We start from the raw sequence: 24434 nt of genomic DNA, 5'->3' as shown, positions 1-24434 counted from the left end.
TGGGAACTTGTGGGAGGGATTTTCTTTTTTTTTTTTTTTTTAATTTATTTATGATAGTCACACAGAGAGAGAGAGAGAGAGAGAGAGAGGCAGAGACACAGGCAGAGGGAGAAGCAGGCTCCATGCACCGGGAGCCCGACGTGGGATTCGATCCTGGGTCTCCAGGATCGCGCCCTGGGCCAAAGGCAGGCGCCAAACCACTGCGCCACCCAGGGATCCCGAGGGATTTTCTTAATTTGGGATTGTACACACATTGACTAGTACATTGTGGGAACTCAATACATTTTTAACTCAAGTGGTAAGTTATTGAGAGATGGGTTCCTTGGCTCCTTGCCATCAAGCCTTAGTTATGACACATCTGGAATTGAGTTGATGGCACCTAACGTTACCTACTGTGATATCAGCAGGCACTAAATACCAACCACTTGAGGGAAATGGTCGTTAAGTGAGTGGTTATTCTCATCATTCTCTCTTGTTCAATTAGATTTCTCCCTGTATTTGAAGGAGTCTTCGTGTGTATAATGAAATCATCTGACAGAGTTCCTTCTTAAACATTTTATGAATCAACTATCATTGAAATGCTTTAAGAAGAAAGGATAATTAAGCCACAAAATCATCTGTGAAGAAAGATAAATCTCACTGGAAAAAAATATTGCCAGTACCAAAAGTTAACATAATTCATAATGAAATTTAAGTGTAAAAAACAATATCTAGATAAGTCATAACTATTAATGACATTCTGTTAAAGAGTAAAGAAAAGTTACAACTGTTTACATAATTTGTGAGACCCAGTGCAGAATGAAAATGTGGATCTCCTTGTTAAAAAATTAAGAATGTCAAGACAACAATGTTAAACCAGGCAGGGAGTCCTACGCATAGGGCCCTGTGTGACTGTAGAAGGCTGGCCCATGAAGCCAGACTTGCTTCCAACTATGCTGAAGTAATGATCCAGGACCTACATGGAGAAGGTAACTCTCTGGAACCTGGACTTTATTATTAACAAAAATGGAGTTTTCCAGTTTCTGTGCTTGCAAGAAAAAAATAATGTGCTTATTATCTGGGACGCAACACTTTAATGCTATCACTTCAAAGAGTTATAAAGTTGGATCTTGCAATACTTCCATAACCCACTACAGCCATAGATTTCAACTTAAAAATTTAAATTCTGACATATCCATAAAGCTGTATAAAAATTATAAAAATCATTAAAATACATCTCATGACAGCAGTAGACATTTTAATTACTGTATATTTAAGTAAAACTAATTTAAGAACCCTACTGATAGCTTCATAACTCAACTTCCTTTGAAGTTATGAATGATTAATAATGTCAGTCAAATATCACAGGAAGATTTACCTCATTTAGAAGAGCTAATAGCCCAAGATTAATAAGTGATTTATATCAACTTCTTTTTTTTTAAAACACTTTATTATTATTTTTTTAATTTTTATTTATTTATGATAGTCACACACAGAGAGAGAGAGAGAGGCAGAGAGACACAGGCAGAGGGAGAAGCAGGCTCCATGCACCAGGAGCCCGACGTGGGATTCGATCCCGGGTCTCCAGGATCACGCCCTGGGCCAAAGGCAGGCGCCAAACCGCTGCGCCACCCAGGGATCCCTATATCAACTTCTAAATAGGTCAAAGAGGAAATAAATTATTTACCTCATTGAGATCCATTGATACTGAAAATATAAGGGCTCATGTTTTACTAAGCTACCCTCCATGAAAAAAAGGAAGAAAAAATAGAATATATATTAATTGTAAAGTAACAGTGGAGACCTATAGAAATGGTTATCTGTAAAAGAGCAAAGTGTATGATGGAAGGGAACCAGAGGAGCCAGATTCCTCGGTAGGAGGTGAGTGCCTTTTTATATTATTTTCCTATTTCAACCATAGAAATATAGTTCTTATTCAAAAATGAAAAATATAAATATGGGCTCTCAAAAATTTTACAACTAATTCAGAAGTAAAAACATGAATTCTAGAGAAATAATTGTTCTAAAGCAAGTCATGTCAGTGTAAGTTTTTGAAAAACATGGATTTGTTCAAAAATAACCCCTAGTATTTACAGGCTCTGTGCACTGGAAAGGTACTTAAGCTCTATATACCTCAGCTGTTTTATTTTATAAATGGGGATAAAAATGCCCACCTGGGAATGCTATTGCAAAGATTAAAGGAAGTGTGATATATGTGACTTCTTTCAAATGGTATTTAGCTTTTGACAGCTAATATTATTTCCAAAACATAATGTTTAGACTATTGGAGCTTTATCTGGATGAAATTCATCATTCACTTATACATTCATTAATTCAGCAAATATTTATTGAGAACCTGTTTTGTGCCAGATAGTGCAGTAGGTGCTTTATACATATGAGAAAACAAAACAAAGAAGGTTCATGTCTTTTTGTATTACATATATGGCATTGATGCAGGAGATATACAAAAGACAGTAAATGGAATAAAAATGTAAATATCTAAGTATGTTAGACAGTGAAACTGTTATGGAAAAAGAAAAAAAGGAGACCAGGAAAAGAGATTGTACTAGCTTAGGGTGGGGAGAAGGTAAAGCAAATGGCAGCATTAAGTGGGGTGGGTAAGTGGGGCCTTATTAAAAAAAAGGAAGACAAATATAATCCTGTTCATATCGTGATTGTTTCAGTTTTTAAGATTATTAAATTACATAATTATTTGGATTTTTAGACATTATTATCCATCTAAAAATGTCAATTGCAATGAGCTTTAAGCAATAGCATTTTCAAAAACTAGTCTTTTAAGATGTTCTAATAATTTGGAGTGAGCATTACAAAATCTCATTTCATTACAGTGTTGGCTTAAAGTCCCAATATTTATTTTACAAATAGGTATCATTATCATGCCTTTTTGAAGCTTTAGGACATGTCCATTTATGCTTCTCCAAAAAAATTTGAATCAGATAATTTCATTCAACAGGCTTATTGATAACTGTCAATTCTAATGAACAATTCTAATTGACCCTATAAATAATCCTTAAGATAATGTTTTTCAATATACAGCCAGAGACTAAACTGCTCTTTCTTCTCATTGTTGATTCCACCTCCCTCCTTGAATGACCATTTCATCCAAATTTTCTATAAACGTAAGGGCACCTTTTAAAAATACATTTATACCCCCCCCCCGCCCCCCAATGCATTTGCACAAACTTTCTTACTCATACAAAGGTAAGAAAGATATTGTCTTAGGGCGCCTCAGGTGGTGGAACATGCAACTTTTAATTCTAGGGTTGTGAGTTCAAGCCCCATGTTGGGTATAGAGATTACTTAAAGATAAAATCTTTAAAAGAAGAAAGATATTGTCACATTGCTAAACTTCGCATTAGCTTGCGGCTGGGAATTACCATTTTTCTTAGATTTGTGTAGATTTAGACTTCAAGCCTGGCAATTTCATTAGAATTGGCAGAAATTAATATGTATTTGAAATCAGCATTCTCTTTATTCTCATGCATAGTTGCTCTATTCTGGGTTACTTTATTAGAAAATAAAGTCCATGTTACTACATTTACTTACATAATGTGGAAAGAGACTCTTCAAATTACAAATCTAGGTAAGTATGCATACTTAATAAATATCAAACAAAGATGAAAATAAAATCCAACTGATGAAAATGTTACCTATTGAAAGTCTAATCTCCTGTGAAGAGTTTTTTAAATGTCACTTCTTTGTAACAGCTGCAAATACAAAGATGACTTGAATTTAGATATAATTACGATAATTCGATTTTAATTATACCAAACCAAAGGCTGTTCCTTAAAAGTGCGTTTTATCTGGTAAATTGCTGTCTTTGGACTGGATGGTGACAGCCTACCATACCAATAGTGTCATTTAATTTCCACATCTAATGATTGATGGGAAAAACAAGATTTCTCAGAAGTACTCTTTAGAAACACATTCTTATTGGATGTTGACTATTCCAAAGTCCACACTGGAATATGTTATGCACCGTATTACATATTTTCTATACGTTTTTAAAGATATATAACTTATATTTAAAGAATGTTTCCTTGCTCAATATGTTCCATTAGAACTTGAGATCAGACCAGGGAAATAGAATAACTTCATGTTTCTTCTGTTGTTGAAATAAAAACTAAATGAACTCTAATGCGTTCAATGTGTAGGCATCAACCTGTTCTTGTCTTATGTTCTCCTACAGTAACATTGCACGTGACCAATAATTCTTCAGTTTTCTCTTATAAACTGTTTAGTTACTACAAAAAATTCTTTTGTAGTCAATAAATGAACATTTATTGACCATGTACATGTATCATGGATTCTCAAAACTTTCTTGAGCAAAATTATACTATCTTATGAAAAGCTTGACCATGTGCCAAAGTAATGGCAATCTCCTGGTGCTTGCAACCCTATACTCAACAATATTGATGCTTCTAGAGCAGTCCCATCATTTAGGACCTATGAATGCAGTATAATATAGTTAAAACATTCATCGGAATATTTCTGATAAAGTCTGAAAGAAGCACAGAGAGCCTGTGTCTTTTTTCAGGTGGAAACATTGCGCCGAAAGTATTGAACAAATTATGCAAGAACTGCTCGTGTTCTTAAATATACTCCAGATCAGCAAAGAGACAGGGTAATAATTGGCTGGAGAGGTGACCATCACTCTAGGGAGGCTGTGGACACAGTGTCAGCTCTTTAGGTTCAAGATCCTAATCGCTTCTCTGCCTTTTGACTAAGATCAAGTGAAGTTCAAGATCCTATTGACAGAAGAGCTTGCTCAATATACTCATACTGGTAGAGCCTCTCTTTGTCCTTTGGACGGGAGTTACCATCTCTTCCTCAAAACCAGGAAGTCTGTGAGAGATCTGATCATTTCAGGATAACATTCATTTCAACTGGGATAAATCTGATTATTTTCCTTCAGATTGGTCACGTATGAGGTTCTGCTAAACCCATTCATTTTTTCTCAAACATTTGTTTGTACTTTCCTCTTAATAAAAACAATACATGTTTATTTTAGCAAATTTGCAAGATGTAGAAAAGTAGAAAAAAGACAATGAAATTCACCCATCATCATCTCTCAATAAAAACTGCTGAGGGGCGCCTGAGTGGCTCAGTCAGTTAAGTGTCTGCCTTTGGCTCAGGTCATGATCCCGGGGTGCTGGGATCCAGTCCCACCAGGGGCTCCCTGCTCAGTGGGGAGCCTGCTACCCCCTCTGCCTGCCCTCCTCCTCTCTGCTTGTGCACGCTCTCCCTCTCCTCTACTCTGTCAAATAAATAAATTTTTTTTTTTAAACTACTGGCAATACTTTGGTGCCTTTCCTTGAGTCATACTGGATATACAATTTTGAATTCTGCTTTTTTTTTTTCTCTTAACATGTTATGGTGAATTTTTTTCTAGGTTATTAAAAGTTTTCAACTATGTCATTTTTAAGGCTGGTATAATATTCTATGGAATGAATAAACTACACTTTGTAAAAATTCTCCTATTTGAGGACATTTAAGTTGCTTTCAGACTCTCACTATTACAAATAATAATGCCATTAAAATCTTTATACACAAATTGTCATCTAAATTTCTGACTCTTTACTTGAGATAAATAATTTTATCTCCTTCAAGAGGAATTGCTCTTAATGGTCATGCATATTTTTCCTTTAATGCATTTTTCTTCAGTAAATTTCACCGAGTATTTTACTATATAAAAGTCACTGCGCAAGATGCTACCAAGGATACAAATATGAATTAAACAGAGCTCACCATCAAGTAGCTTCCAATCTAGAAAGTATATATAACTGTAATAATTGTTGGAAAGTGATACATTCCATGAACAAAGGTTTTGATTTGCCCTTTGAAGACTCAAAAATGAGGTGTCTTTTCTGATGACACACCGAAACCTATTTGCATGAAAATGTTTATTCCCTGCTTTATTTTTTTAATATTTTCAGAGTAATTTATTTTTTTTAATTAATTATTTATTTATTTATGATAGTCACAGAGAGAGAGAGAGGCAGAGACACAGGCAGAGGGAGAAGCAGGCTCCATGCACCGGGAGCCCGACATGGGACTCGATCCAGGGTCTACCAGGATCACGCCCTGGGCCAAAGGCAGGCGCCAAACTGCTGCGCCACCCAGGAATCCCTATTCCCTGCTTTAAAAAGTATTTCTGATTGCCAATATTCTCATTAAAATGTTTATCATATATCTATTTGTATCTATGTTGAAAAAAACTCTATTGGATGTATTGGATAAATAATGTCACGGACTTCAGGTTTATAATTTGTCTCTTTTCCATGAGAAATTTCAAGATATTTGAATATCATTATTTTGTTTTCTAACAATGCAGAGTAATGGGGGCAACTGCAAATGCCTATAGACGTGAGCCTTGTAATGAAGCAATGGTGTCATTGGAGAAAGATGTAAATTTGCAATTATAGATTAGCATGTCATCTTACACCCTCAGCATATCAGATTCTGTTGATATTGTTATGGTATGTACAAAGGCATAATTTGGCAGAGCTTGTGTAGCAGATTTTGATAATAGTTTTATCATTTTTCAAAATCCAACTAACCTGGGTGCCTGGGTGGCTCAGTCAGTTAAGCGTCTGCCTTCTGCTCTGGTCATGATCCCGGGGTCCTGGGATCAGCCCCAAGTTGGGCTCCCTGCTCAGTAGGGAGCCAGCTTCTCCTTCTCCTCCCCGTTGGTGTTCTCTAGCTATCTCTGCCTCACTCTCTCTCAAATAAATAAATAAAATCTTAAAAAAATATATCGAATGAAACTTTTATGTAGGTTTTTTATTTTCATTGTATCAGGGGTCAAAAAAATTTGTAAAGGGTTAGAAAGTAAATATTTTCAGACTTGCTGTCCTTCTTGTCTGTTTCACAGCTATCCTGCCATTGTGGTGTGAAAGCAATCATGAGCTGCTGACTGGGTTCAATAAAAATTTATTTATAGACACAGAAATCAGTATTTTACATAAATCTTATGTTATCAAATATTATTATTTTGATTCGCCCCCCCCCCCACAGTTTCAAGAATTAAAAGCCATTGTTAGTTCATGGGCCATACAAAAATAATCGATGGGTGGGCTGCATTTGGCCCACAGGTCATGGTTTACTGGTCTGTTATCCAGATTATCACATTCAAAAACAACAGAGGGATATATGTAAATTCTAAAATACAACCTTTCTGAGCAGCAATAATAAAAGATTAAATACAAGGCTTTATAATTTTACAACTTTAAGTACTTTTCTTAAAATTTGTATAAACTATTTCCCTTGTATTATTAGTAGGCTTTTGGCAACAGGTAACAAGAATGTGTGACTAATGATGACTTAACTCTAAGGACAATTTATCTTATCACTTATCAAGGATTCAAGATGTAGGAAGTTTCAGGGTTGGTTCCATAGCATATTGAACTCAGCAATGGCCTGGGCTCTTTCCAACGTTCTGTTCTGCTACCTTCAGTAGATCCAGCAACATCTCCCCTCCTGGTCACAAGATGACCACAGCAGCTCAGGACTTATATCTGTATCCTTACAAAGCATATCTACAAGCAGAAGGAGCACGGAGGAGGTGGGTAGGGAATGGGTTTTTTTCAATAGGTTATTCTCTTATTGAGGAGGAAAATTCTTCCCAGAAGTCCACAGCAGATTTCCCCCTAAGACCCACTGTGCAGAACCAGTCATCTATGCATATATGGTCCCCCTTAAATCAACAACTGGGAAAGAAGATAGGATGATCATGATCATCTGACCCCATCTAACCTTCCCTATGAAGGAACACAACTTGTCTAACCATATTGCTGCCAACAGTTGAATGACATTGAATTTTATTAACCAGGAAAAGTAGGGATGCAGTTGAGTAGACAACCAAGAGTGCTTGCCATATTCTTTTAATTTTCAATAATTTTTGAGTTGATATATTTAAGGTGTATAAAACCAAATTAACAGTAAAAGCACACTTTATTGAATGAGATTTGGGGCTTTTGTGACTCCATATTTTCTAACTTCTTTATATACTCAACCACTAATTCACTCTTGATCAATCCTGTAATATTTCAGGTCAAAGAATATACCTCTTCCTTGGCAGCCCGGGTGGCTCAGTGGTTTGGTGCCGCCATCCGCCCAGGGCCTGATCCTGGAGACCCAGGATCGAGTCCCATGTCGGGCTCCCTGCATGGAGCCTGCTTCTCCCTCTGCCTGTGCCTCTGCCTCTCTCTCTCTCTCTCTGTGTCTCTCATGAATAAATAAATAATATCTTAAAAAAAAAAAGAATATACCTCTTCCAGCATTAAGTATATAACATACATACATACATATATAAAATATTTGAAACAGGAAATTTATTTAAACTATGCACATGTGAAAAAAAAAACTATGCACATGTGGGAAGCTTTAGAAAAAGTCCATCATGGGGATCCTGGCTAGCTCAGTTGGTAGAGCATATGATTCTTCATCTCAGGGTTGTGAGTTTAAGACTCATGTTGAGTGTAAAGATTACTTAAAAATAAAATCTTAAAAAAAAAAGTCTATCAGAGGGGTGCGTGGTGTTTCAGTCAGTTAAGCATCCGACTCTTGGTTTCAGCTCAAGATGTGATCTTGTGGGTCGTGGGATGGAGCCCTGCATCGGACTCAGAGGGGCATCTGTTGGACATTCTCCCTCTGCCTTTCCCCCACCCACTGTCTCTTGTGCTCTCTTTCTCTGTCTCTCTAAAACACATACATCTTTTTTTAAAAAGTCTATCAGTATGTTATTCTAACTTATAAAAGTACAAGAACACATATGTTCACAAATATTTGTATATATTTCATCCATCTAAAGACACCTTTTTTTTTACTTTTTAACATCTCTGAAGTTGTGTTACATCTTATAATCAATGATATCATATAATTGTTGAAGGCTAGATAGCTCTTGATAAAATATACAATTGTGCATGTGTAAACTTGGTCATCGAGGTTTTTTTTTTTTTAATTGTGGTAAAAAAACATGAAATTTACCATCTTAGCTACTTTAAGTGTATAGTATGGTAGTGTTAACAATATACACAGGCTCTAGAACTTTTTTCTTTTGCAAAACTTAAACTCTATACTCATTGAACAACAGCCCCAGCAACACCGTTCTACTTTCTGTTTCTAACAATTTGGCTACTTTAGATACCTCATAATCATTGAGTTTGCACATTGTAGGTCTGCATGTGGTGGGTTTAAAAGCATTTAAAATGCTTCCAAAGAGGGGCACCTGTGTGACTCAGTTGGTTAAGATCTGACTCTTGATCTCAGCTCAGGACTTAATCTCAGGGTTGTGAGTTCAAGTCCTATGTAGCCTACTTCTAAAAAAAAGTCTCTGAAGAGATTTCACTGTAATGTGGAATAAAGGCAAAAATCTTAAGAGTGTATACACAAAGGTACAGAAACAACAATGGCTGCAAATGTGATATTAGTATCATTAGTGTGGGTGCAAATGTAACACTAGCAAATATTTGTTGGAGAAATGACTATTTCCATATTTCCTTGCAAAAAATGTTTTATGGGATTTAAGAAGTTACCTATAAGTAGATAAAGCTCTATTATTTCTTAGATAAGCCAGTTTATCTATCACATACAAAACAATTTAATTTGATGTAGGAGAATTTGCCAAATTCCTCAGAATAGTAAAAAGAAATTTGACAGTAGCAAGATTCACTGAATGATCACTAAGCCATTTTGTCGTGGATAGCTCTTTATCTCCTTCACTAGGCCATGTCTTCATCTTTCCATCCTCCCTTAATTTTGTTGGGTTTTTTCTTCTTTAATATTTTATTTATTTATTTGAGAGAATGTGTGTGAGTGGCAAGAGGGGCATAGGGAAAGGGAGAAAAGTATCTCAAGCAGGCTCCATGCTCAGTAAGGAGCCAATGTGGGGCTAGATCTCATGACACTGAGATCATGACCTGAGCCAAAATCAAGAGTCGAGACTTACCCAACTGAGCCACCCTTGTGCCCTTCCACTAATTTTCACTTCCTCTAGGAAACTTCTGATAGGTCAGGTTCAAGCTGGGTGCCCCTCTCCTAATCTCATGGAACTTTAGGCTCCATGAAGCCAGGCACTGTGTATTTCAGAAAGTAACCATTTCTTTTTTCCAGTTACCAAGTGGTTTTAGAAAGATATTGACTAGCCACGTCCTTTCAAAGAGCAAAGTGGCCAATTTAATTACGAGGCCAAACTTGTATCATGACAGTTCCAGGTGACACCTCAAATATGTGCAAATCTTCTAAGAGGTGTGCATATATTTTTCCTTGCAAAGGTCATTAATATATGCAATACCTGGTCAAAATGTAGATGTAGGAATTAAATTAACATGGAAATTAATTAACATTAAATAATGCATATGAAATTATATATGTATAATTTCTAACGTGATTTTATATATATGAAACTTTTAAAATCTTAACTGGTATCAACTCAATATATCATACAGTTTTCTGTTTCTGACAAATGCATCATCTTCTTTGACTGTGTCTTTATAAAATTATCTTTGGTAAATGCTGCTACAAAGTCAGCATGATTCATGGCATTGAGTGACCTCTATTACTTTAATGACATTTATATAAATTCCTACCCAGTGATACCATCAAAGTAAATAAGTAATAATGAATTTATAATTCATTTACAAAGGAAATAACACAATCTATTATTAAAATGAGAGACATTTATCTTTTTCTACTGAGATAAAAATAAGAATGACTTTGCTCCAAAGTGTTGATTTCTTTTAGATTCTAGTTTTGGAAATGATGCCCTATCAATAATTGAAGCAGCTTATTGAGTCATAATTTTTCTCCTGAATATTCTTTTTTGGCTTTGTCTTGCTTATTAAGGACTAGATCAACTGGAGACTGGTTGTTAAAATTAAATTGAATATTTGTTTAAGACATTTAAACTAGAACTAAGAGGTGTATTTCAATATACATATGATTTTTGCTACACTGGGAAATATAAAGATAAAATTTAAGGAACATGAATCTGTCTGCAATTTTCCTACGCATTTTTCTAGTCTGATCTTATATGTTAATTCCTAGGAAAGAGGTGATTCTGGGCAGCCAGCTCCTCCCTACACAGTGGCTCTTCCATGGTGTGGGGCTCCATGTTCCTCCAGTGATCCTCCTGCCTTCCAGCGGGCAGTTAGAGAAGAGGACAAGAGTCTCATGGTGAGAGTGCAGAAGCCAGGCCTGGAGGTGACACATACCAGTTCTGCCCACAGTATTTTGAAGACTGTGGTTACATGGCTCCACCTAACTGCAAGGGAAGTGTGTGCCCAAAGAAAACGATACAGGATTTGGTTAGCATTTAGCACTGCCTCGGCCACAGAGAACTGTGGTGTGTAAATACCTGTGAAACGTGCACATCGCTGTGTCAGTATCCAGTGCAGTTCTCATTCAATGTGTTAATTAACAGCAAACTTCCTATTAACTATATAGACGAATAAAACAGTACATGAAGACTATATGTACAAGATGATTTTCAATACTTTGTTCTACTCTGACCTAAGATACCTTGAGATCAAATGGAGTTGTTTGGCCCACTCATTTATGTTGCAAAACACAGCCATCAAATGCAAAGTCTGTTAGAAATGGTTTCTATCAGAAAATAGTAAGCAGCAGTAACATTGACAGACGACTGTCATATGATATATGTTATAAAACATCGCATTTGAAAATACAGACATCCATTTTTTTAAAAAAGGATTTTATTTATTTATTTGACAGATGGAGAGAAAGAGAGAGAGAGAGAGAGAGAGAGAGTGTGTCCAAGCATGGGGAGTGGCAGGCAGAGGGAGAGGGAGACGCAGGCTCCTGGGGGGGTGGGAGGGAGGTGGGTAGCAGGGAGCCGGATGTGGAACTGGATCCCAAGACCCTGGGATCATGACCTGATCAGACACTTAACCAGCTGAGCCACCCAGGTGCCCATTAGTGAATTTTTTAAAAAGATTTTTAAATTTATTTATCCACGAGAGACACAGATAGAGAGAGAGGCAGAGACACAGGCAGAGGGAGAAGCAGGCTCCATGCAGGGAGCCTGCCTGGGACTCGATCCCGGGTCTCCAGGATCAGGCCCGGGGCTGAAGGCGGCGCTAAACGGCTGAGCCACCCGGGCGTTCCCCATTAGTGAATTTTTATTTTATTTTATTTTTTTTTAATTAAAAAATTTTTTTTAAGATTTTATTTATTTATTTACGAGAGACACAGAGAGAGAGCAAGAGAGGCCGAGACACAGGCAGAGGGAGAAGCAGGCTTCATGCAGGGAGCCTGACGTGGGACTCGATCCCAAGACTCCAGGATCACGCCCCGGGGCGAAGGCGGGCGCTAAGCCAGCTGAGCCACTCAGAGATCCCATTAGTGAATTTTTAAATGCACATAAACAAACCAATGTAACGTGCATTTTCTTCAGTTTGCTAGTTAGCTAATGTAAAACTAAACAACGTATTAAATGGACTGTAAAGCGTATTACCAATAAAACCCTAAATGTGTTCATGGCGATGGCGGGGAGGTGTCTGATGCTCTCCTGGAAACCTGGGGACGGCTGGCTCCACCTTTCTGCTTTACTTCCCCACATCCTTTATCTTCTCTGGTCTGATGCTTCGGGTCAGATAATTCGATTCGGTGAGATAAGGACAAGACACTGACGCAGAAACCCGAGTAGGGATTCCAGTTCTGCGGTGCTGGGCGCCCCACTTAGGAAACTTTGGTTTCCTGATGAAATACTTAATAGACCGGGTCGCCGTCGGACGTGAAGTAAGATTATCAGACGCGCGCGGCACCGCCAGCCCGGGGATACCCAGAGGGGCAGGTCCCGGGGCAGAGTCCAGGGTAGCCCGCAGGTGCGCGCGTGACCTTCGGGGCGCCCCTAGGTGAGCGCTGCAGGTGCGCGCCCGCGCGACTCCGCTCGGCCAATGGGCGAGCCCGCGGGGCGGGGCGGGGCCGGGCGGGGGGCGGGGGGGCGGGGCCGCCCGGAGAAAACCCGCTGGCAGCGGCGGCCGGGGCGCTCGGGTGGCGCGGCGGGTCCGGGGCTGCTCCGGCTCCCTGCGCTCGGCCCTCGGGCTCGCGGGCGCCGCGCGGACGGGCCTCGCCCCGGGGAGGGATTCGCGCGGCGCGTGGCATGCAGGCGGCGCCCGCCGGGGTCCGCTCGCCCCGGAGGAGCCGGTCGAGCCCACACTTGCGGGAGGAGGAGCGTGGGAGAGAGCGCGGCGCCGCGAGCCGGCCCGGCACCATGAGCGGCGAGGGCGGCTTCAACTTCAGGCGCGTGGCTATCCGGAGGAAATCCGCCCCCTTCCACCTGCCGCTGGGGACCCCTCGGCCCTGGAGGCCCTCGTCGCCCCTGGGATGGGCCGAGGCGACCCCCCGGAGGGGCCAGGCACCTGCGGACGGCGCAGGTGAGTGCCTCGCGGGGGCGGGGCGGCGATGTGGGGCGCGCGGCGTCCGCAGGTGCGCCCGGGAGCGCCGGGGCGGGTTTCCCGGAGGGCTGAGCCGGTCGTCCGCCCTCGCCGAGCCTGTCCCTGCCCCCAAGGGACGCCCGGGTGGCGCAGCGGTTCAGCGCCTACCTGCAGCCCAGGGCGTGATCCTGGGGGCCCGGGATCGAGTCCCGCGTCGGGCTCCCTGCGTGGAGCCTGCTTCTCCCTCTGCCTGTGTCTCTGCCCCACCCTTCCTCCCTCCCCCTCTCTGTTTCTCTCTCTCTCCCCACCCCATGAATAAATAAGTAAAATCTTTAAAAAAAAAAAAAGTGGGGGATCCCTAGGTGGCTCAGCGGTTTAGCACCTGCCATTGGCCCAGGGCGCGATCCTGGGGGCCCGGGGTCGAGTCCCACGTCGGGCTCCCTGCGTAGAGCCTGCTTCTCTTCTACCTGTGACTCTGCCCCTCCCTCCCTCTCCCTCTCCCTCTCCCTCTTTCCTTTCTCTCTCTCCCCCCCACCCCATGAATAAATAAATAAAATCTTTTTAAAAAGTGGGGGATCCCTGGGTGGCTCAGCGGTTTAGCGCCTGTCTTTGGCCCGGGGCGCGATCCTGGGGTCCTAGGGTCGACTCCCTCGTCGGGCTCCCTGCCTGGAGCCTGCTCCTCCCTCTGCCTGCGTCTCTGCGTCTCTCTCTCTCCATCTATCATGAATAAATAAATATAATCTTAAAAAAAAAAAAAAAGTGTCCCTTCCCCCAGAGGACCTTGGGCAGGAGCCCGCAGAGGGCTGAGCTTGCCCTGGAGGTCACTTCTTAGGGAATTCCGGAAGTAAAGGTCTAACTTTAAAAGTTGGGCGAAGAATTGTTCAGGCCCGTGGTCCAGACGCTGCAGTCGAGGTGCCTTCGCCAACCTCGGGCGCCGCGGCGGGGCAGGACCCGGACCCCAAGCGGAGGCGCGGGGGAGCCTCGGACTCGCTGGGCCGCGGGGCCGGTTCTCTCTCGAAAACTACGCTTGGCTCCCACCCCAAGTGTGAAAAGCTGCTCCTCCTATCAAGAAATGGAACAATTATTGCTCTTTTCGTATAGATAAACTCAGCTCCCAGTAATGCGGTGTATATTTTGAGCTCTGAATTCTCATCGATTCTCAGTATTGGAAGAAATCCCCAAAATCGGTTCAAGCCCACAGGTTCTCCTTCGCTCTTTAACATTTCGTTCCTCGCAGGGGAGCTTGAAACCGTGCGGAGCTCTAGGGATTGTTCTCTTGATTTTTTTTTTTTCTCTTGATTTGTAAAACTTGTTTTCACCCCTTTTGTGCTCCTGTCATTCTATAGCCGGAAATGTCTTCTATGAGGACCAGTTAAGAGGCAAAACCCTTATTTAACCAGTAGAAATACAAATACTTTTATTCACTTTCATTTTGTTGTGATTAAGCAAAGCTGTTAGGATGATTTAAGTGTGGAAAGTATTGGAGTTTTAAAATTTCTATCTCAAAAAAATTAATATTTCTGTCTTAACCGTGTCATGACGTAGTTGTTTGTTTGTTTTAAGATTTTATTTATTTATTCATGAGAGACACACAGAGAGGCAGAGAGACACAGGCAGAGGGAGAAGCAGGCTCCATGCAGGGAGCCCGACGTGGGACTGGATCCTGGGCCTCCAGGGATCCCACCCTGGGCCGAAGGCCGCGCTAAACCGCTGACCCAGGGATCCCCATGAAGTCGTAATTAGTAGTCATAGGGTAGAAAAACATGATGGGTGTTTTACATATTTATAGCCACATCAGATAAGGGCAGATATAGTGATAAGAGAAGATATGTAATCAAGTAACTGGATTATATGTCTTTACCTCTCCATTTCCTCTTTTGCAAAATGAGGACACTGGTGAAATCATCTCTTCTAGATTTAGGTGTAATTCACTCTAAAATGAATGGAAGAGTGTTTTTCTTTTTTAGTGAAAATGTATTGCTTTGTTTTGAAGTTATTATGAATTTTTGAATTAAGCTACCAAATTTCTTTTTTTTTTTCTTTTAAGTAATCTCTACATCCAACATGGGGCTCGACCTCATGACCCCAAGATGAAGAGTCTCCCATTCTTCCAACTAAGCCAACCAGTGCCCTGAACTACCAAATTTCTTAATCATCGGCTGTTTTCAGTTTTGAGGGCAATAAGATTCAAGTTCTTTCTTTACATCATCATTTTACTTAAAAATCACATGCTTGTTTCCAAACTGAGTAGGTGAACAAAAGATGAAGTGACTTCCTTAAAAGTGGAAGTGAATGGAGTTCTTTTCTGCAAAGCAGCTGTGCTTATAGTTCTTTTTTTCTTTGTTCAGAGAAAATCCACAATACTTTTTTTTTTTTTTTTTTTTAAGATTTCTTTTAGAGAGACAGTGTGGGGAGGGAGGAGCAGAGGACGAAGAGAGTCTCGAGCAGACTCCATGCTGAGGATGGGCTTGATCTCAGGACTTAAGATCAGGACCTGAACTGAAACCAAGAGTCAGTTACTTAACAGACTGTGTTACCCGGACACCCCCACAACACTTTTTCTTTCTTTTTTCTTTTTTAAAAATTTTATTTATTTATTCATGAGAGACACAGGGAGAGAGAGACACAGGCAGAGCACGAAACAGGCTCCATGTAGGGAGCCCGATGTGGGACTTGATCCCGGGACTGCAGGATCATGACCCAAGCCAAAGGCAGACGCTCAACTGCTGAGCCACCCAGGTGTCACAATGCTTTTTCTCTTTAAAAATTTTTTTCAAAAGATTTTAGAGCAAGCAGTGGGTGAGGAGAGGGAGGCGTTGAGGGAGGGAGAATCTCAAGCAGACTCCCCACTGAGTGCAGAGACCATCTTGGGCTGGATCTGATGACCCTGAGATCATGACCTGAGCTGAAACCAGGAGTCAGACACTCAACTGTCACCCAGGCACCTCTTTTCTTTTTTTTCTTTTTAAAGTGATATGTAGGGGCACCTGGCTGCCTTAGGCAGTAGGGCATCCAACTCTTGGTCTCCAGGTTGTAAGTTTAAGCTCCATGTTGGATGTAGCGATTACTTAAAAGTAAAATCTTTAAAATAAATAAAAATGATATGTAGCATGTAACAATAAGGAATGCCTGGGTGGCTCAGCAGTTGGTTGTCTGCCTTTGGCTCAGGGCATGATCATGACATCCGGGATGAGTCCTGCATCAGGCTCTTTGCATGGAGCCTGCTTCTCCCTCTGCCTCTCTCTCTCTCTCTTTGTGTCTCTCATGAATAAATAAAATCTTAAAAAAAAAAAAAGAATGTAGCAATAAATTTTCTAGGTCTATTACATTGTCTTAATTTTGTTTACAAGACCTCAGAGTTCCTGCTGCTATTTTCAGAGTTGAAAAGTGAAAAATCACTGTATCTTCCTAGCTAAGGGCGTTCCTCTTTACCATGATATAATCTATAGTATCTACTGGAGAGTGATCCAAGGTTCTGACAGGTAGTCTTAACCTATTGAGTGACCACACCCTATTCAATTAGGTAGTGTAAAAACATTTTAGAAAGTGCTTCTTTCTTTGAATCAAATCTGCCTCCCTATTTAGTCTTATGCAACTGTCATTGTATAAGTAAGATCCTCTCCAAAGCAAAACGGAAACCAGGTTTAAATTTGCAAGAAGTGTTGGTTTCATTGCAGCACCTAGGAAAGTATTTATATAATGAAACCACAACATTTAGACCCATTACATGCAGAGTGGACATTACTCATAATTGAAATATTTCCCTCTTAAAGAAGGAACAAAAACTGAGAGGTCAAGAACTTAACAGAAAGTTGAGTTTAGTGGTATTGTGTTCTATCTGTGATTGTGAAACCCACTAATTTTAGAGTTTTCTGATTTTTGGCCAAAAACAAAAAAGCCTACCAGCTGCATCTGCTGTACATACCTGGATGTGAATCTTTGTCTAGGTGAAGCAGAGAGGTGAGGTGGTTAAGATACAGGCTTTGGGGTCATATAGGACCCAAGTTCTAATTCCTCTTCTATTAACTAGCTGTGTGAATTGGATCAAGTCTTTTAATTTCTCAGTTTCTTCATCTGGAGAATGGAGAGAATAGTACTTTATAAGATTATACAAGTAAATGACACAAAACAAACATTCCAGACAGTATCGTAACAAGAAATCTTGATCCCTTTGTGTCTCAAAGAGTCTGGCCTTATGACACTCTAAATACTTGTTGAATGAATGAATACCCTCCTCCTATAATGTTTATAAAGCATTGAATGAATGCTCTGAATAAGTTCACATTTACTTATTTGCTTGCTTTGTATCTCTAGTGATAAAAACTTAGGTTCATGGATCCAACTGGTGGCAGAAGTGGATGCGGAACTTTTGGGGAAGGGATTAGGGGTCTGCCCAAAGCCCTGGACTTCCAAGGCACTAGATTCACTCCTGGTATAGTCAGGTTTTACTGAAATTCTTCTCTACATGTGTGTGCTGAAAAGTTGTTTGAAAAAGGAGTCAAGGGATCCCTGGGTGGCGCAGCGGTTTAGCGCCTGCCTTTGGCCCAGGGCGCGATCCTGGAGACCCGGGATCGAATCCCGCGTCGGGCTCCTGGTGCATGGAGCCTGCTTCTCCCTCTGCCTGTGTCTCTGCCTCTCTCTCTCTCTCTCTCTCATAAATAAATAAAAATTAAAAAAAAAAAAAAGAAAAAAATGAGTCAAACAGGATGCATCTAATCTTGTGAGTGTAGTGTGAGATTCGTTAGATTTGGACAGGAGCTCGTGAACCTGAACTTAAAAAGAAAAAAAAAGTACATCAGCTAATTCTCATGATCTGCTTGGTTTCTAAATGTCCTCCTGCTGGCTGCATCAGAATTACCTGGACTGCTAATTAGAAGTTCCCAGCCACACCCTAAGTATGATGAGTCAGAAACTCCAGGGGTAGGGTTAGAGAAGCTGTTTTTTTTTTTTTTTTTTTTTTAAGATTTTATTTATTTGACAGAGCATGCATATAAGCAGGGGGAGGGGCAGAGAGAGGAAGAAACAGACTCCCCGCTAAGCAGGGAGCCCAATGCGAGGCTCCATCCCAGGACCCTGGGATCATGACCTGAGCTGAAGGCAGATGTTTAACCGACTGAGCCATCCAGATGCCCTGAGAAGGCGTATTTTTAACCTGTGCCCCAGAGGATTCTGATGTATAACCAGCTTTATGAACTACTGTGCATTCCCAGACATGGGTAAGACCTCCCTTCAGTCATGAGCACAGGCAACCAAAATTTGCAGGTGCAAAGCAAAGAATGATCTAGATAGCCCCTCACATAGCACATCATCTGAGCCCTCTGTACTTTTCGGCAAACTTTCTGCTCCTATCTGGCTGATTCTTACTTGCAATTTTTTCTTTTTTTTAAGATTTTATTTATTTGACAGAGAGCAGAAGCAGGTGGGCTGACAGAGGGAGAGGGAGAAGCAGTCTCCCTGTTGAGCAGGGAGCCCAATGTGAGGCTCGATCCCAGGATGCCAATCACGACCTGAGCCAAAGGCAGATAGATGCTCAATGGACTGAACCACCCAGGCGCCCCGCTTAATTACATTTTTTAACATCTGTTATAGGTCTTTTCTACTTTGCTCTTATTTCTCAGCTCCATTCCCACTTCAAGTTGACTTTAATTTATGCAGATATCCAATTTATATCTGACTAGATTATCTGATGTGAACTCAAGTGCCTTCCTTTCACTTCAGAACTGGCTTCTAATCTACTCAATAGCCGACCTCTTTCTTATTCTAGTGGTTTTCTCCTCTGTTACCTTCCCTGGGCTGCATGCATTTTTTTTTTTTTTAAGATTTTATTTATTCATGAGAGACACAGAGAGGCAGAGACATAGGCAGAGGGACCAGGATCATGTCCTGAGCTGAAGGCAGATGCTCAACTGCTGAGCCACCCATGCATCCATGCATGCATCTTTATTATCACTTCTCAGGCTTGTCCCACACCCTCTTTTCCCTTCAAATGAGGTGTGCTCACACTTTACACCTGGTTGTTCTTTGAAGCTATGGCCCAACAGCTTTCTTCCTTAAACTACTCTGTTCTTCCCTTGCTGTCTCCACTTCTTTATCCCTGTCACCCTGTCCTTCTCCCCACTTCATTTGCTTCTTGGCAGCTTCTCTTCCCAACACTGCATCAGTAGGTAATCTTAGGTCAGCAGTGGATTCTCAAGTACCATCCAATAGACTGTTTCTGGACCGTTTTCTTAATTTCTCTGTGGTGCTTGCTTCCTTTTAAAACCCTTCTTGGTCCTGATTATTGGCAATCTGATTTTCCTATTGCACCAGTCTCCAGGTTTCTTGCTCTGGCTAGCCCATTTTTCTTCTTTCTTCCCCTTATTTCCTGCCATCTCCATTCTTTGGTGGTGTCATCCACCCTCTGGACTTCTTTAGCTTACCTACGCTGCTCTGCATTTTCATGAACAGGCTTTTAGCAACTGTTAATGTTACTAAGGGCACAGAAGTGTGACTTCTTTTTCTGCTGCAGTGCAGCTCCTCCTCCTGACTTGGCTTGGAGGTATTACTAATGACCTTTGGGCTTCAATGTTGAAGTCTGCTTTTCTATCATCTACTTGCCAGCGGGTCATCTGCCATTTCTTACTGACTCACCTTCATTTCCTGATGGTAGCCTAGGTCTTATTTCAGACCCGCTTCTCATCAATGGTAGTGTTATCCACCGCAGTCCCTCCTACCCCGTTAATTTTCTTAAATCTGGGTCTTGATCATAATCCTTGCATTGTCAGAAGCCTTCTGTGGCTCCCCAACTGCCTGTTACTGGTATTTATAATGGGATATTCTAAAATGGTCACTTTAGTGACTATCGGTCAGACTCTACCTGTAACCTCTCATTGTGGAGATGGACCTTTTAAAATTTGTGCAAATATTTACTCTTATTTGAACTATGAAAGTTGGACTAGTCGTGCATTGATCACACTTTAGGAACTGTGTTTATTTTCAGGAATAAATTTGGTATGATTTGTAGAACATTGTCTAGAATTAGTTCTCTGTTCCTGGAGTGTAGTTGACAGTATGGACATCACCAACAAGTGTTCTGGCACCTGTAATCAATTTTGTGTCCCCCCACTTATGCAGAAATAGAGTGAAGAAGACAAACCCAACTGCCATGCCCCTCATACCTACCCATACACTGAAACTCTCCACTTCAGCTGTAGCATCTGCAGAAACTAGGGAGCTGCCACCATTCTGGGGTGTACATTGAGCCACAATGCAGTCCTGCTGCAGACCAATACCCCACCTCCTCTACAAGGCTGAGTGGGTCTCTGGGGCCTCTAGGAAGATTTTATGTGTTAGGCCATGTGTTAATTGTAACCCTAAAAATTGCAATGACTTTACAAAAAGGTTATGTATATTTTTTAAATGTATGCTAGTTGAGTATATTTAGAAGGTGAAAAGTCAGTATGTACAACCATATAAGATGCCCTAACTGAAGGATACAGAGGGGTCATGCTTATGGTTTCAAATACAATGCAATATGAGGTGTGCAGGGTTATGAAATTATAGCCAAATTCTGTTAAAAATTTTTCTATCAAGGATTTTTATAAACAAAGTGATCTTCATTTTCCCTGCAGAAAGTTGAGTAACCTATACTTCCCCCCCCCAAACTATGCCACTTAATGATATCCTATTGATGACATACCATATTGATAAATGGTATTGGGGGTTCTAAGATGAATGAGAAAAATGCCTTGCCCTATAGTTATTTCCATCTTAGAAGGAGGGATATGATCTATAATAAACATCACAGTATAAGATAGCATTGTGTATAAGAACAATAACCAGAGTGCTTGTAGTTCAGAGGAAGGAAATCTATAGCAGGTTGGAAAAACAATTTCACCTCCTAGTTCTATTCAGAGCCCTATATTGTTATCTCCATCTATATCTGTTCTCTTTTCAAATCTCTGTATCCTTCATTATGGAGTTTTCCTCCTATAATCCCACTAAAGCTAGGGATCCTTTAGTCCTTCAACAGATGTTTCAGCGGTTACTGTGGATCAGGCATTGTGGCAAGGTATAGAAATCAAGGTGAGAAGAATCCATGTTAAGAGCTGAGTGTGGGCTTTGGAGGTAGACTGGTTGGGTTTGATTCCTCTTCTAGTAATTAGCTGGCTGATTTGGAGCTATTTTTGGCTCTCCTCATCTATAGAATGGGAATATTAATATTACCTACACCATAGAATTATTGGAAGAATAAAAATGGATATTCTTAAAGGGTTTAGAACAGTGCTTTCAAAGTGTTCAGATAACTGTCAGTATTTTTGTTGGGATTAACACGGGTGCTAGCCTCAGTCTGGCTTTCTCTTCTCATTTTATGTATCCCTCTGATCTAGTGCTGTCTCAGAAGATGGTGAGTGGTTGCTTCCATTTGTACCTGTGGAGTGAGTGCAGGCTCCTGCCCAAGGTGCAAGCTGTGCTGGGCACATGTCTTTCTGTCCCTTTATCTCCCCTTTCTGCTTAGATCTCTCCCCCACCTGAGTTGCTGCTGACAGTGCCTCTCACTGCTGGCCTCTGTCCTTGGTCTTCCCACTTGTGCTGTCGTGAGCCCCGCTTTCATGGCCGACTTCCCTAAAGCCTGGATTGCATCACGGAACTATGACCCTCTACCTCTGTTTCCTAATTGCAGCCCTGCCTTCTCCTCTTCACACTGATTCTCTGGTGACTCAAGTGGCAGTTGGTCATCTTGCATGATCCACAGGGACCACAGAGTTGGTCATCTTGCATAATCCTTGTCAAGATGTGAGGCCAGCCCTCCCTTAACTTTCCCTATTTGTCTACTTTGTTCCTAGAAGAAAATCTTCCTGTACTCAGTCTTACCAGCCAACTCAAGTTCTTTACGTTTGTCTGCTGTACCTGCCTACCAGTCCCTACCTTGAGTCATCCATTGCCATCACTCCTCAGGGGCCCTTCAAAAGCCCATTGAGGGCTCGGGAGATATTAAGTAAACAGAAGAACCCAAAACTAGTTTGTTGGTTGGACATAAGAGTTTTCTGGCAATACTGCCAGAAAATGGAATTGGGTTCCTTTGGTGGTTGTGAGCTCCTTATTAATGAGGTTACTCAAGGAGAGGCTAGGTGACTTAGTGGCAATGCTGTAGAGGAGATGGGATGTCTTGCCGGCCTGTGCACCCAGCGCACAGACTATTCTCACATCAGTGCTTCTCTGCTTTTCCTTCTGAGTCTACATGGTTCATATGGTCCTATCAGCAACATGTAGCAGTTTGTGCAGCGGTGTGTTAGGGAGCACGTGGGAGTGGTATACTTCAGTCTTGTTGAGAATTCGTGGACACGGTGTCCTTTTTAGTTTACCGATTGTGCTCATTCCTGGACTTCTTTCCAGTGTTGTGCTATGTCTTGACTAAAGAGAGCATTGGAGTTTGGAGGATCAGGGTTATTCCTACACTGGAAGACCCAGGGTGCTTTGTTGTTAGAAGTTTTGTTCTCTTCCAGCTTTCTCCCATTTCCCATTCCTGCTGTCCTCCTTCCACAGTGTTTTTCTTCTTTGTGTACTAGGTTTCTCACTATGAGGACTTGGCTTTTAAGGTCAGAACTTTTCGTAAAATTTGTCTTTCTGCCCAGATCTTAATGGGCTTGCTTTAAAGAACAATTAGAGTGGTAGATACTAGGGGTGATCAGAAGTAAGGTTTTAGTTTCCAGCTCTCACAGCAAAAGATGAGCTGTGGAGCAATTGATACCTGAATTATCTCCATATTGTTTTCCAGATCTTCATGTATTATCTCCATATTGTTTTCCAGATCTTCATGTATTTCCAGTACAGATCTAAAATGTGTACTTATTTACATTTTAACATCTCTGAAATTGGGATGCTTTCCATTGATGGCATTTTAAAAAAGATGTTGAAATGTAGATTGGCTTGAATTTTAAAATGTAACTGTACAATATTTACTGCCTCTGAATAACAGTAAAGATTATGAAATATATTCCTGGATTATATACCTTGAGAACATCGACTAACAACTTCTCTCTTCCCCTCCTCTAAACCTAGAACATACCGTGCATTGTTATCTCTGTATTTCTACTTCTTCAATCCCTTAACTGTAATTACTATAATAACAGTTACCATTTATCGAGTACTTGTTCCTAAGTCCTTTCTGTGCATAAACTCAATCATCATAAGTAGGACCGGTAATCCCCACTGTTCAAAAGTAGAACCAAAAGCCCAGACAGATTAAATGATTTGTTGAATTTCATATGACTGGGGGAGCCAGAATATAAACCTCTGCTCTTAACCCCTGGACTCTTCTTCTTCTTCTTTTTTTTTTTTTTTTAAACCCCTGGACTTTTCTATCTCCCATTAATTTCTAATTCCCAGTTTTTAACATCATTGAATATAAAGACATTAATTGTTAATCTTGAGAAATGGAGGAAACATTTTTCCCTAATACTTTTATCTGTTTTATCCATAGCATTAAAAACAAAAGCAAGGCTCTGGTCCACTGTAGCTAGCAAGGAAAAAAAAAAAAAGAAATTTGCAAGGAGAAAGAAAACCATAAACATATTCTTAGAAAAGACTCTGGAGGGATGCCTGGGTGGCTCAGTGGTTGAGCATCTGCCTTCGGCTCAGGGCCTGATCTGGGATCCGCATTTGAATCCTGTATTGGGCTCCTTGTGGGGAGTCTGCTTCTCCCTCTGCCTGTGTCTCTGCCTCTCTCTCTTTCTGTCTCTCATGAATGAATAAATAAATCTTAAAAAAAAAAAAAAATTCTGGAAATGGAAACAAAAAGTGGCTTACTGGTCTTTGCTGTGCAACCAGACTCAGAAATACTCACTTAATACAAAAAAAAAAAAAAAAAAAAAAAATACAAGTCCTCTACTGCTTTCTTTCTAGGAAATTTTGACGAGATTATATCCTATCTTTAGCAGGGTGATAGTTACCTACTAACCTTTGAGGTTATGTGAACGAGATTACCTTCCAAGAATCCTGTTATTTGTAGCTGTTCTGTGAACAGGCAAAACTTCATTTCTCTTACCTAATTAAAGA

The 24434-nt window shown here is 40.8% G+C and overlaps 1 protein-coding gene across 2 annotated transcripts in view; it reads left to right on the top strand.

The window, feature by feature from the left end:
- Positions 1 to 12998: 12998 nt before the first annotated feature.
- FGD4 (FYVE, RhoGEF and PH domain containing 4) overlaps positions 12999 to 24434 on the top strand; it is a 214961-nt gene continuing 203525 nt past the window's right edge. Inside the window, exon 1 of one of the 2 annotated variants that reach the window (XM_049102291.1) lies at positions 12999 to 13397. In XM_049102291.1, the coding sequence (XP_048958248.1) occupies positions 13124 to 13397 (274 nt within the window). In that variant the 5' untranslated portion in view covers positions 12999 to 13123. The remainder of the gene's footprint in view (positions 13398 to 24434) is intronic. The other variant, XM_025455557.3, reaches the window with a different exon arrangement.

This window comes from Canis lupus, chromosome 27 (assembly GCF_003254725.2).
Source record: "Canis lupus dingo isolate Sandy chromosome 27, ASM325472v2, whole genome shotgun sequence".
Taxonomy (NCBI): domain Eukaryota; kingdom Metazoa; phylum Chordata; class Mammalia; order Carnivora; family Canidae; genus Canis; species Canis lupus.
The sequence above is the reverse complement of the archived record's forward strand: the minus strand, read 5'-3'. Positions and strand labels throughout refer to the sequence as shown.